This window comes from Gopherus flavomarginatus, chromosome 16 (genome assembly GCF_025201925.1).
Source record: "Gopherus flavomarginatus isolate rGopFla2 chromosome 16, rGopFla2.mat.asm, whole genome shotgun sequence".
In the NCBI taxonomy this organism is placed as follows: domain Eukaryota; kingdom Metazoa; phylum Chordata; order Testudines; family Testudinidae; genus Gopherus; species Gopherus flavomarginatus.
In genome coordinates this window covers 26,497,778-26,511,047 of record NC_066632.1, presented here as the reverse complement: position 1 = coordinate 26,511,047, position 13,270 = coordinate 26,497,778, and the positions used below count along the sequence as shown (strand labels likewise).

Genomic DNA, 13,270 nt, shown 5'->3' with positions numbered 1-13,270 from the left:
CTTTTTTTTAAAGCTTTTTTTATTTCAGACATGATATGCTTACAAAGACAAATGGAAAACTGACATGATCAATTTTGAAACAGTGGGAACTAGTCAGATTGCTGTACTCCTTAAAGACTCCTTCATACCAGTGTGGTACCATCCATCCCTTCCCTAGTTAACAAGTAAGCTAAGTGTTTTAAGATGAAGTTTTGTGGACACAGGACATGCTGCAGGGATTTAAGAGGGTTAATCTATTCCTCCCCTTCCTCTTCACCCTCCCCTTCAATAGAATCCACACCAACCTCTTCATAATCCTTCTCTAGGGCAGCCATGTCCTCCCGCGCCTCCGAGAACTCGCCTTCCTCCATCCCCTCCCCTACGTACCAGTGAACAAAGGCACGCTTGGCATACATCAGGTCAAACTTGTGGTCCAGACGAGCCCAGGCCTCAGCTATGGCTGTGGTGTTGCTCAGCATGCACACGGCCCGCTGCACCTTGGCCAGGTCACCGCCAGGAACCACAGTGGGAGGCTGGTAGTTGATACCAACCTTAAAGCCAGTTGGGCACCAGTCCACAAACTGGATGCTGCGCTTGGTTTTGATGGTGGCAATAGCAGCATTGACATCTTTGGGAACCACGTCCCCACGGTACAACAGGCAACAGGCCATGTATTTCCCATGGCGAGGGTCACATTTCACCATCTGGTTGGCTGGCTCAAAGCAAGCATTTGTGATCTCTGCTACAGAAAGCTGCTCATGGTAAGCTTTCTCAGCAGAGATGACCGGGGCATAGGTGGCCAGAGGGAAATGGATACGGGGATAGGGCACCAAGTTGGTCTGGAACTCTGTCAGATCTACATTCAGGGCACCATCAAATCGGAGGGAGGCGGTGATGGAGGACACGATCTGGCTAATAAGGCGGTTCAGGTTGGTGTAGGTGGGGCGCTCGATGTCCAGGTTCCTGCGGCAGATGTCATAGATGGCCTCGTTGTCTACCATGAAGGCACAGTCCGAGTGCTCTAGGGTGGTGTGGGTGGTCAGGATGGAGTTGTAGGGCTCCACCACCGCGGTGGAGACCTGAGGAGCAGGGTAGATGGAGAACTCCAGCTTGGACTTCTTGCCATAGTCAACGGAGAGACGCTCCATCAGCAGGGAGGTGAACCCAGAACCAGTGCCACCTCCAAAGCTGTGGAAGACCAGGAAGCCCTGGAGACCTGTGCACTGGTCGGCCTAGAAGAAAGTGGAAAGAAAAGCAAGAGGAATTTAGTATAAGTTGTGCTACAAATACATGCTACCTAGAACATGAGACAAGCAGAGTCTTCCATCCCACACCACTGACAATTTTCTTCCACTGAAGAGATGTCTGAATGTCGGGCTTGAGGCTAGAGACAAAGTGTCCACTTCCCTCACCCCCAGTACAGTTTAAATCTGTGCGGCAGGACAGGCTCTAGTTAGTCCCCAGTCAGTTAAATGCACATGTCTGTCCCTTTTATGCCAGGGGCAGAAAGCTCCCGACAGACTGGCTTTGGTGAGAGTTCCCTCTAATATGGATCCATCACACTTAACTGTCAATCATTCCTCCCTAGATGGAGCCCTATCATAAAATACTGACAGGGATCCCACTGTGCCTCTGTTCAGACCCCCTACATCCCAGACTTGCAGTATCAGAGGCCATATTGCCCCTCTTTGGTGGCACCTCCCAGGTGGAAATTCCCACCCCATAGAAGGCTCACCCTAAGACATGGTGGAAGGCAAAGCTACTCCCTCCAATTCCGTAAGACGCCTCCTTTTCCATACTGAGTAATACCCAGTGCCCTGCTGCTGGAGGGGAGCCAGCAAATTCCATTCTCCAGAAAGGAGGAAGAGGCTGAAGTATAATTATTGCACATGTCTAACTCCACAGGCTGCACTAGACTCCCTCAGCCCCACATTGTTCAAAGCCCTTTCTAGGGCAGCATCATTAGCTGCCGCCCACCTCCTTCCTCTTTACACGAGAGACAAGGTCTTTCAAGCAGATCAGATACCCTAGAAAGGGGGGTCAAGCTCTCTAAATGCAAGCAACACCCAGGGTCACCACTTCTCCCTCCCATTAGACATACAGGTGCAAGGACAGCAGGCAGACCCCTTTTGAGGGGGCCAGATTCCAGTTGTATAGGTAAAGGACTTGTGTCAAGGGGAGATTTGCAGAGACCAAGGGTAGCACGTTTCTTGTATGCAGTAATTAGGATTCTAGTTATTTGCTCAATATTCACTGCACTCTGAATATCAGTGGGGAGGATGTGCTCTGTTTAGCGCTGCTGATTCCCCCCATCCTAAATTACCTCTCCTCTGCACTCTCCTTGCCTGCACCAGCTCCCAGCCTGGGTCACTCCCATGCCATGCCCTAGCCTATCAAAATGCTCAGGAATGCAGAGTAGTTGACAGGTAAAATGTTACTATTAAGTTTGAGTGACCACCCAGTGAGAGGTTGGTAGAAGCATCTGTGTTGGGGGAGGAGGATTTTTCAGGTCTCAGAACTGCCATTCCAGCTGTCTGCAGACATATAGGCAGGCACTGCCTTGCATTGGTTTACAGTCCCATATGTGGAAGGTCAACTTTACAGCCATGAGGATTGGAACATTATTCTAATGAAAGAATATTCTACAGCTCATGAGTAAGGCACAAATATACGGAGTGGCCCTAGAATCAGACATCCCTGAGCTCAAAGGTACAGGTGTCCACCAAATATAAACATCCAAGTACCCACAGCGTGACATTCCTTCAGAGCCACACCCAGCTTGGACTAATACAGATCTCTAACATGCCAAGAAAGAAGAACCAGCTGCTGGATGACAAGTGCACGTCTCTAGACTCTTCTGGTATGGCAGCTGTTCCCACAAGTGTAAACAGAGCGAGGGGTACTACAGATTGAAGATTTCTCGCTTCCGCACCACACACCAATAAAGACACCGAACGAAACCCCTCAGATGAGCAGTATTTACCAGCTTGCGGATCCTGTCAAGAACCAGGTCGATGATTTCTTTCCCAATGGTGTAGTGCCCACGGGCATAGTTGTTGGCAGCATCTTCCTTGCCGGTGATGAGCTGCTCGGGATGGAAGAGCTGGCGGTACGTCCCGGTGCGCACTTCATCTGGGGAGAGGAAAGGCAGAGTTTGTCTCCCCGCCACCCATGCACAGCAGCTGTCTGCTGTAGGCACATGAGTTTGCAGGGGAGCCCAGAAAGCAGTCAGATGATGGCTTTGCTTACTCACCTATGACCGTTGGCTCCAAGTCCACAAAGACGGCTCTGGGGACGTGCTTGCCAGCGCCCGTCTCACTGAAGAAGGTGTTGAAGGAGTCGTCTCCTCCACCGATGGTCTTGTCACTGGGCATCTGGCCATCAGGCTGGATCCCATGTTCCAGGCAGTAGAGCTCCCAGCAGGCATTGCCGATCTGGACACCAGCCTGGCCAACGTGGATAGAGATGCACTCACGCTGTGGAAGAAAGGGAGGGAACCAGTTAGTGACATGACTGCATTATAATCAGTGTCTACAGTGTCCCTGAACCATTACTCCCAAGTACCTCATTGCTCTGGGTCAGACCATGCCCTTTGGAACAAAGGCCTCCTCTCGCTGTATTAAAAGGGCAGCATCCATCTGTGTGACACAAGGGAACAGGGTGATGTGGTCCAATGGACGGGCATGGCACCGCACTGGGAATGAGGGGATCAGTTCCCCCAATTGCAAGCTCTGTGCCCTGTTTTCCCCAGTCACGAGGCAGGAATAGTATTGTTTATTCACCTTCAATGTCTATAGATCATGGTATCAGGGCCTTTGGCCCAATCTCCAGTAGCAAACCGTCAGTGCTTCAGGAGATCTTTTGAGTCACAGCATGGCCTCTGAATTTCTGGGTTCATGACGGAGTAAGTTTTGGATCTGTAGTTAGCAAACTAATCTCTGATCAGATTTCCTATGACACACATTGGGATTGGATTAGCATTTTGCATCCAGATTCTGGTCTGCATGTGCCCACTTTCCCTCCCCACACCTACCCCTCCATTGGCTTAGGGAGGGAATCTTTATTTAGCTAAATAAAGAATGCTACATCTCGTGTCATGATCACATTTCTCAAGGCACAGGAAGAATAGTCTTAGAGGAGAAGGAGGAAATATGCAATGGAGTTTTCCACCCTGTGGTCTAGTTAAAAAAAGTTATAAATGAATGAACAATTCAGCATAAAGCAGCAACTGCCCTGTCTGCAGCCAGCCTCTGAGTGGTTTACCAGCAATCACACCACCTGCAAGCCATCAGCTGATGTCTCCCCCACTCTCAAAAAACAGAACTGATGCAGTCAGCTTCCGCATCTGCAAAGCGGAAAGGTCTAAGCAAATTGTTCCTCCCCGACATACACATTTACTCTGCAGGAACATCTGACACCAGTGCCCACTCCTAGGATTACCTAGGCCTAGATCTAGATTTAGCCTACATCTCTCCCTCTTACAATCCACTTACATTCCTAAAGCACATGCCTCACCCTTCCTGAACACACCACCTGCTCCAACACATCTCTATCCGCCTCTGCAAAGAATCAGGAGGGACAGATGGCACTTGTGTCAGAGGCAACTGAATCTTTTGGAGTTTAGCAAATCTAAGACAAGGGAATTGCAGCTTTTGGAGCATTCAATAAGACCCCCAAATGCAGCACTTACATTTCCTCTGGAAAATACACAAACACAGTGGCCATTTCTCTTTAGCAAGCGTTTCAAATAGCTGCAGCAGGAGGGGGTTATTTTAGCAAGAGATGCAAGGATGGGTGGGGTTACAGGGATGGCTCTTCAACGCCACACTTGGTCCCAGGAACACTGGGTACTTTTGAGCCACGCACTGGCTTTTCTGGACAACCACAGGCTTACCCAGCCTTGAGGGGGGTTTGGTTTTCCCCTCCAAGGAGCTGCACAGGGCTTGATGCAGGGCATGCACAGGGAGATGCTGCAGGAGCTGCAGTGGGGTCCGGGCGGGAATTAGGGCAGCACCAGGTGGGGGGGGTACTTGCAATGAGGAGCGTGCAGGGGGAGATGCTGCAGGAGCTGCAGTGGGGTCTGGGCAGGAATTAGGGCAGCACAGCGGCGGGGGGGGGGGTGTATTCGCAATGAGGAGCCTGCAGGGGGAGATGCTGCAGGAGCTGCAGTGGGGTCTGGGCGGAATTAGGGCAGCCCCAGTTCGCTGTGGGGGGAGGGGAAGGTATTTGCAATGAGGAGCGTGCAGGGGGAGACCTGCAGGAGCTGCAGTGGGGTCTGGGCGGGAATTAGGGCAGCACCAGGTGGGGGGGTATTTGCAATGAGGAGTGTGCAGCGGGAGACGCTGCAGTGGGGTCTGGGCGGGAATTAGGGCAGCCCAGTGGCGGGGGGGGGGGGTATTTGCAATGAGGAGCGTGCAGGGGGAGACCTGCAGGAGCTGCAGTGGAGTCTGGGCACGAATTAGGGCAGCCCTAGTTTGCTGTGGGGGGAGGGGAAGGTATTCGCAATGAGGAGCGTGCAGGGGGAGATGCTGCAGGAGCTGCAGTGGGGTCTGGGCCGGAATTAGGGCAGCACAGTGGCGGGGGGGGGGGTATTTGCAATGTGGAGTGTGCAGGGGGAGACCTGCAGTGGAGTCTGGGCGGGAATTAGGGCAGCACCAGGTGGGGGGGTATTTGCAATGAGGAGCCTGCAGGGGGAGACCTGCAGTGGGGTCTGGGCCGGAATTAGGGCAGCACAGTGGCGGGGGGGGGGGGGGATTTGCAATGTGGAGTGTGCAGGGGGAGACCTGCAGTGGGGTCTGGGCGGGAATTAGGGCAGCACCAGGTGGGGGGGTATTTGCAATGAGGAGCCTGCAGAGGGAGATGCTGCAGGAGCTGCAGTGGGGTCTGGGCCGGAATTAGGGCAGCACCAGGTGGGGGGGGGGGGTATTTGCAATGAGGAGCGTGCAGGGGGAGATGCTGCAGTGGGGTCTGGGCGGGAATTAGGGCAGCACCAAGTGGGGGGGTATTTGCAATGAGGAGCGTGCAGGGGGAGACCTGCAGTGGGGTCTGGGCGGGAATTAGGGCAGCCCAGTGGCGGGGGGGGGGGGGTATTTGCAATGAGGAGCGTGCAGGGGGAGACCTGCAGTGGGGTCTGGGCAGGAATTAGGGCAGCACCAGGTGGGGGGGTATTTGCAATGAGGACCGTGCAGGGGGAGACCTGCAGTGGGGTCTGGGCGGAATTAGGGCAGCCCAGTGGCGGGGGGGGGGCGGTATTTGCAATGCGGAGCGCGCAGGGGCTGGGGTGCAGTCCTAGGCTGGGGAGTTTGCAGCGATGGCCGGGGGGGGGGGAGGATTACACAACATGTCGTGCCAGGGAACAGCTGCTGCGGGGCGGGGAGCCACGCACGTGCGGACACGACTCAACACGCGGCCTTTTAAACCTCCATCCCCCACCCCCAGCCCGCTGGCAGGGACGGGGTGCGCGCGCACCCGGCCGTTGCAGCCGCCGCCACGCGCCCGAGCCCTGCCCCGCGCGCGGGAAATGTAACGGCCGGAGGGAGGCGCCAGGGGGCGGCTGGCGCGCGCCTCCTCCCCTCAGGGTTTGGCGCCAACGCAGCCCCCTGCCCCGAGCCAGGCCCCTCCCCCACTCACCATGCTGCGGGCGGGCGCGCGGGGACGTTACTTCTCCCGACAAGCGAAGAGTCGCTGGAAGTAACCGAGTGAGGCGGGCGGGCGCCGGCGGCGGCTTTTCTACCCTAGTCCCCGCGGAGGCGGGGCCCGGCCGCCTGCGTCAGCCCCGAGCCCGGCCGCCATTGGCGGGCGGGCCCGTCCGTCTGTGACTTCACAATGCGGGGGCTGCTGCGGGGGACCCCGTGTTCATCTGGGCCTTGGGCGCCCCCGCAGCCGGCCCCTGCCCCGCCCCAGCGGAGCTGGGGTCCCCGGTGCGCCCCCAAGGCGGACCCCCCCGCGAGGGGAGCACGCGGGGCCGGGGGGGGGCGCTGGGGCCCGGTGCTGGACGCAAACCCGCTGCTCAGCCTGGCCCCCCCCGGGGCAGCCCTGTCCTGGGTCAGGCGGCGGGTCGCTGCAGAGCCCCGCGTGCTAAGCCAAGGCCAGAGCGCTGGGCGTCACCTGGGTCCCGCCAGCCAGGCACGTGCTGCTGGGGGCGGGGGGGGGGGACACATGTCTGGACACATGACCTTCGCTGCACGCTTGGCTCCAAATCCCTGGGCCAGGTTCAGGCTGAGCCGCAGCGGAAGCGCTCACCCGGCCCTCGCCCCCTCCCCGCAGATGCCAGCTGAGATTCGGAAAATGCAGCTTGGCAAGCTACTGTCAGGCGCCCGGATGGAGAGCTGCAGCTGCTGCATCAGGAAGGGCTTCGTGAGGCCTGCATGTGGCTCCGCCAGCGGGCGGCACAGCCAGCCTTTGTCTCGGCTTGGAAACCAAACCAGAAAACGGCATCGTCCCGCGCGGAGGAGGAGGCTGGCCGAAGAAGAGGAAGGGCCGCCAGCTCCGGTTCCCGGATGCCATCAATAATGGAGCAGGCTGCAGAGCTGTGTGCGGGCGGGGCAGCTGGGCCAGGCCGCCTGACTGGGACTGCGGCTCCAGGCTGCAGGGGAAAAATGCGGCAGCAGAGACAGGAATGGCTCTGCCGTGCTCCCATGGGCAGGGCGGGGGAGCAGAAACGCGCCGGAGGGGAGCAGGGCGCTGAGCTGAGTCTGGGCTCACACCCAGGTTACTCCTGGGGAAGAACTCCAGCCTCCAGGAGCCAGAGGGGGAGAGAGAAAGGGGAAACAGTGCTTCTCCAAACGCTCTCCCTGCCGGCCCAGGCACATGCCACAGCAGCACCCACTGCCCCCTGGACACCCGCTGCAGCACTGACCCCCACACACCCCAGTCACCCTTTGGCAAGGGCACACGGGAAGCAGCATACCCCTCCGGCCAGGGACACCCCCTGCAAACATCTTCCTGCAGACCCTGGACCCCTCAGTATTTAATGTAGCCTTTCATCCTCCAGTCTCCTTCCTCCTGCTGTCCATTTGTCTGACCCCCTGTGCAGAGCTCCCCTCTAGCCTCTGTGGCACCCAGAGGAGTCTAGCTGCCTTCCCCCGTCTCTCCCTTTGGGGAGCTGTGGCCCCAGCATGGGCGGTTTGTTGTTCACTCTGGGCAAGAACCACCTAGACAACAGCAAAGGCCTGGCCTAGCTGTGTTGCCTGGATTCCCATTTCCTTAGGCAAAGTGGAGGCAACAGGAATGGGGGACTCCTCGCGCCCGCCCTTGCAGAGGCCAAGGGGCAAGGAGAAGGTGCAGGACTCTCACCCTTTGTAGTCCCCTCAACGTGGGAGGGGGAGTCTATAGGCACCAATAATAACCTGGTTTTAAAAAGGGACTGCAACGGTCTAGTTTCTTTATTCCCAAACCTGGACTTCTCTGGGACCTGCCTGCCACTGGGAGGTGTGATTGACAGGTGACAGAGCCTGGGTTTGGCCTGACACGGCTGTCCCTGAAGGCAGGGCAGAAGCACTGGGGGATGGTGGGGGATACTCCAGTCCAACTAGAGCAGCAATCACGGTGATATTTATTTGCACTTCAGTGGTGCAGAGTGATAATAGCAGTGAAAACCCCTGTGCACTATTGTGAGCCTTTGGCGTGTGGATATGGGGTGTGTTGCAAACAGGACAGGTAACTGCAGTGCCAAATTCCTGTAAGACACGTAAGGTTTACGGGGAGGGATCCAGCAGGGCAGGCCTGGGCATTGGATGATGGTTGCAATGCAGGCCTTTTAAAAAGCTGCAAGGCAAAGCCGCAGGCTGCTGTTATTTTAGAGCCTGTTGCCTATCTCTCCCACCTGGATAGGCCCCCTCCTCAAAGCACACACAAGGGAACCAAACTGCAGCCGGTGGGCCTTGCTCTGTCCTGCAGATGTGCCTGACAGATGTAAAAAGCGCCCTGCTCATGTTCAGCAGGGCCACACTCACCTACAAAACAGTCTGGGAGGATGAAGGCTACCAGTCTCTGCTTTTCTGGCACAACTGATTTTTCTCAGGAGGCCTACGAACACAACCCGAAACCCAGGGAGAAGGGGCTTGTTGCAGAGCATTCATCTCAGCCTGTCACTTTATCTCGTGAACTTGGACTGGGGGCTTGTTCTGTGTTGTCCCCATTTTAATCCCTTGCCCTGGAGGCCGCATACTGCCCAGCTCCTCTGCGGTGGGTCTTCACAAAAACTTGTCAATGCCACCCCTCAGTCAGCCAGAGGAGACACTGTTGAGCTATGCAAAGCATTCCCTGCTCCCCAGCACCTGGAGACAAGCAGGATATTCTCTGTGGCAATGACTTAGGATTTGTTATAAGATGGGGAGCTCTCTCTCAAGGTTATTAATAGATAGGAGAACTTGCTTGGTGCAGTCACAGCAGGCAACTTATTGCCGCTGTGCCATGCTCAGATTTCAAATGGGGCAGACTATCTTTGTAGCTATAGAGAGGTTCACTTGGGTGGAAGCCCTGTTTGCTACCTGTCATGCTACCTCCTAAAGGTTTGCAAAATGGATGAGAGAAAGGAAACCCGCACCTCCTTCCCCTTCTCTGCAGAGTTTGCAGGGCTTTTTCTGTTGTCCCGTATCTTAGCACTCAGGCCTTGTCTGCATGATGCTTTTTTCCTCAGATTTCCCACTGCTGCTACTACTGGTGGAAGTACATTGACAGCAGGCAACTGTGAGAACGTTAAGGGGAAAACAAGGCCAGTGCAGACGCACGCAGAATCACGTGAATGTGTTTGTCTGGCGCTTTGAGAACATGCCAGCATTCTTCACTTCCCTCACAGGATCTGCAACTGGCTCTAGCTAGATGGGTTCTTATTTTATCTAGATTTTGTGCAATGACTAACAAAAGGGGCAGGCCGAGAAGAACTGAAGACCTTTCAGAGGCTTATAAAACAAAAATGGTCCATTTTTCACTAGGCCAAAACTTTGGCTCCATTTCCTCTCTCGTCCCACCTCCAAACTGAAATATGTCTGATCTAATCTCTTGTGCGGCTCATTCTAAATAATCCTATTTCCTGTTGTTTTTCTGAGTGGGTTATGAGTAACCTCACTGCTCTCTCCCCACAGGCTGCAAAGAGACCTCTGTTTTCACACAGTGGCTGCTTCTACACTGGCAAAGCTGGAGACATTCACTACCCCACCCCCCTTCTCACTGCTGCAGGGCTGCTGGTGGAAGTGAGAGCTGTAGACAGGGCTCAGGTAAGCCTGTGCATTTTTATCACTGTGCCATCATCTAACCATGCTCTAAACTCCACTGCAGCCTCTAACATCGTTACCCCTGGGCTGAGTGTTATGATTCCATTTTTGCCCTTGTAGACAAGACTTAGGAAAGCATCATTCACACAAAAGTATTACACATTCCAAAGCAGTTTTTACTTGCAAGCAAAAGCAAACTACATGGGGTATTGTAAAAATGTTTTGGTCCCTTATGTTGTCCTATGGTACATAAGGAAAAGGTCTATAGATTAAAAAAATACTTATTTGTACACCATATTGTTATCCTCTGGAACTCACTGCCACAGGAAGTCAAGTAAAATCAATGGATAGCTTTTATAAAGACCTGGATAATTGTCCAATCAACAACATTGATAAAACAAGGTAATAATAATCTCATGCTTCAAGCTGTAAACTGATCACCTTCAGGAAACTTCAGCAGAGAGGGCAGTTGAAACGAACACTTGCTTTTAAGAAACTTGTTGGGGGTTCCTGTAGCCAGTTAATGCAAACCTCTTAAAGATTCGATGTTTGCAAGAATGAACATGCACTCAGTCCTGATGGATAAGAAAGGGCTTGCCACAACTGCCCTCCAGAAAGGCTTACATGGATCGTGTTTATTTGTCTCTGTGCCAGCCACTGGAGAACAGCATAGGTGCATCTGAACAGTGGCTCCCTGAAGCATGGTTCCTGTGCATGCATGAATCAGTAGTTTTAGACTCATGACAAATTACTCCAGCAAAGAATGTAGAGCTTTGTGTTTAATTGTATCTGGCATCTCTGAGTAGCCATCTTGTTTGGACAAGGATGCTGGCGAAAGCCCATTAGTGACTGTCCTCTAGTTGTAATTCTTCTATGGATTAAACATTCAGAAGAGCTTTGGTGCTTTTAATACCTAAACAAAATGCCCAATCTCTACCCAGCAAAGTTCTTCTGATAACTATTAAAACATGTTGGAAACTCATTTATAAGCTGCCGGTTCCCCTACACAAATGACAGCAGGATGTTACAAAAAAAATACTGTATTCAAAGCTGCATGCCTGAATAGAATGAATTCTTCTCAGGCTGGGAACACACAGGCCATTGTGTTCATTGCATCAGTGCTGTTTCCTTGCTCCCATTTTTATTGTCGAGATGAGCTTTTCTTAAAGGCAGGCCCAGCCCCTGCTACTCTCCCTCCCCTCTCAAATTTCACCTTGTTTGACTTCTATTATTTATTCCAGTCTGGAGCTAACATTGACTAGCAAAGGGGGGGCATTATGCCACTTAGCAGCCTCTTTTTTAATCTTTCCAACCAATAACGGTTTTTGTGTGTGAGTGCCTGTAACTGAAAGTAGGTACTTAACTCTGCTTGCTGTAGCCTGCATCCTTCCCTTGAACTGTTGTTTGTTTTGCAGGAGGAAGGGCTTTAGGAACTGAATGCTGGGGGAGTTGGCCTTGTTTGACAAAAAGGTGTGAAGTGAGGGTAATGCAATGCTGCTGCTGCCAGATTGTCTTCCCCTTTTGGCATAAAGGGCACTGAAGACCAGGAAGGCTTTGCAAAAACAAAGGAATTTTTAAAAAATTCTAAACTTGCATGTTACAGAAATAAAACAGAAGTGAAACTAGGAACTGTTTTAATCATGGAAGCTCCAGTCACTTCTCTCCTAGTCTGTTACCAAAACCCCTCAGTTCACTTTCATCTCACTGCAGTCCAGGCATTATCCTATATGTATCTGGTCTGAAATATTGATGGCAAGTGAATGTTTTATGAGCCAAACTTTAGAGGCAGGTGTATGGTACAGTGCCTAATTCTGCAGGCAGAGGCACACAGAGGAAGGAAAGGCTACAGGGGTTAAGACCAAAATTAATAACTTCCCCTGAACCCAAGAGTGAAACTCTAAAACAAGGAGTTCAGTGGCACCTTAAAGACTAACAGATGTATTTGGGCATAAGCTTTCAGAGGTAAAAAGCCCCCACTTCTTCAGCTGCATGGCTAAGAAGTGAGTTTTTTACCCCCGAAAGCTTATGCCCAAATAAATGTTAGTCTTAAGGTGCCACCGGACTCCTTGTTGTTTTTGTGGATACAAACTAACACGGCTACCCCGATAGTGAAACTCTAAGGCTACGTCCAGACTACCCGCCGTATCGGCGGGTTAAAATCAATTGCTCGGGGATCGATATATCACGTCTCATCTAGATGCAATGTATCGATCCCCGAGCGCGCTTATATCGATTCCAGAACTCCATCAACCCCAACGGAGTTGCGGAATCGACAGGGAGAGCCGCGAACATTGATCCCGCGCGGTGAGGACGGGTGAGTAATCCGATCTTAGATATTCGACTTCAGCTACGTTATTCACGTAGCTGAAGTTGCGTATCTAAGATCGATTTCCCCCCGTAGTGTGGACCAGCCATAAGTGACTTCAATGGGTATAGGCCTAGGGCCACACTTTCAGTAGGGGATGATGCATTTGGGCTCTGGGGGATACCCTGCGCCCCTTGAAGTCATTGGGGTTTTGCCAACGGGGCCAGGATTTTAACCTCTCTCTTCAGTCCAGTCTTCCCCAATGTGTGTCCCCAGGTCACAGCTTTCAGCGGCAGCTAAATGCTCCATGCCAGGGAAAATTTAATTTGCTTTTTCCAACCACCTCAATCTGGCTAATGGAAACCATTTCAATTCGCTTCTGCTGTACTCCATTTCATTCCAATGTGCTTATGCACTAGCACAATGCTGCAGTTTTGATTGCAGATGCTGCAGAGGAGTATTTATTAGTCAAGGAAAATAGTTTAAATGTGTATTTTAAAAAGAAATTAATGAAGCATTTCCATTAGTTTTAGATTTCAGGGCAAATTTGACCAGATATTGTGCTTTCAATGGGTATGTTGGATTAAGATGTCACTGTTGCCTGGGTAATGCTATGTAGCTTTAGCAACAGTCATCAGATTCATAAGCTTCTGGTTGGGAGGTTATGAAAAGCCCTCAGACATCCTGAAATAAGAGGCACTGATTTGGTTTTAGTTATTTTAGATGCTGGGTCAGTGATGGGCTGGTTTGAACCCCTCTCTCTTCCCCAAAT

The 13,270-nt window shown here is 52.6% G+C and overlaps 1 protein-coding gene and 1 long non-coding RNA gene across 3 annotated transcripts in view; one reads left to right on the top strand and one right to left on the bottom strand.

The window, feature by feature from the left end:
• The window catches only part of LOC127035256 (tubulin alpha-1A chain), a 19,347-nt gene continuing 6,077 nt past the window's right edge, over nt 1-13,270 (bottom strand). The window contains exons 1-4 of one of the 2 annotated variants that reach the window (XM_050924934.1): nt 6,610-6,707; nt 3,233-3,455; nt 2,963-3,111; nt 2-1,211 (exon numbers count right to left, since the gene is read on the bottom strand). In XM_050924934.1, coding sequence (XP_050780891.1) covers nt 234-1,211; nt 2,963-3,111; nt 3,233-3,455; nt 6,610-6,612 — 1,353 coding nt within the window. In that variant the 5' untranslated portion in view covers nt 6,613-6,707 and the 3' untranslated portion in view covers nt 2-233. Of the gene's footprint in view, nt 1,212-2,962; nt 3,112-3,232; nt 3,456-6,609; nt 6,708-13,270 lie in introns of those variants that run through there. The other variant, XM_050924935.1, reaches the window with a different exon arrangement.
• The window catches only part of LOC127035272 (uncharacterized), a 21,344-nt gene continuing 15,496 nt past the window's right edge, over nt 7,423-13,270 (top strand). The window contains exons 1-2 of the long non-coding RNA XR_007769632.1: nt 7,423-10,196; nt 12,433-12,507. This is a non-coding gene — a long non-coding RNA (uncharacterized LOC127035272). The remainder of the gene's footprint in view (nt 10,197-12,432; nt 12,508-13,270) is intronic.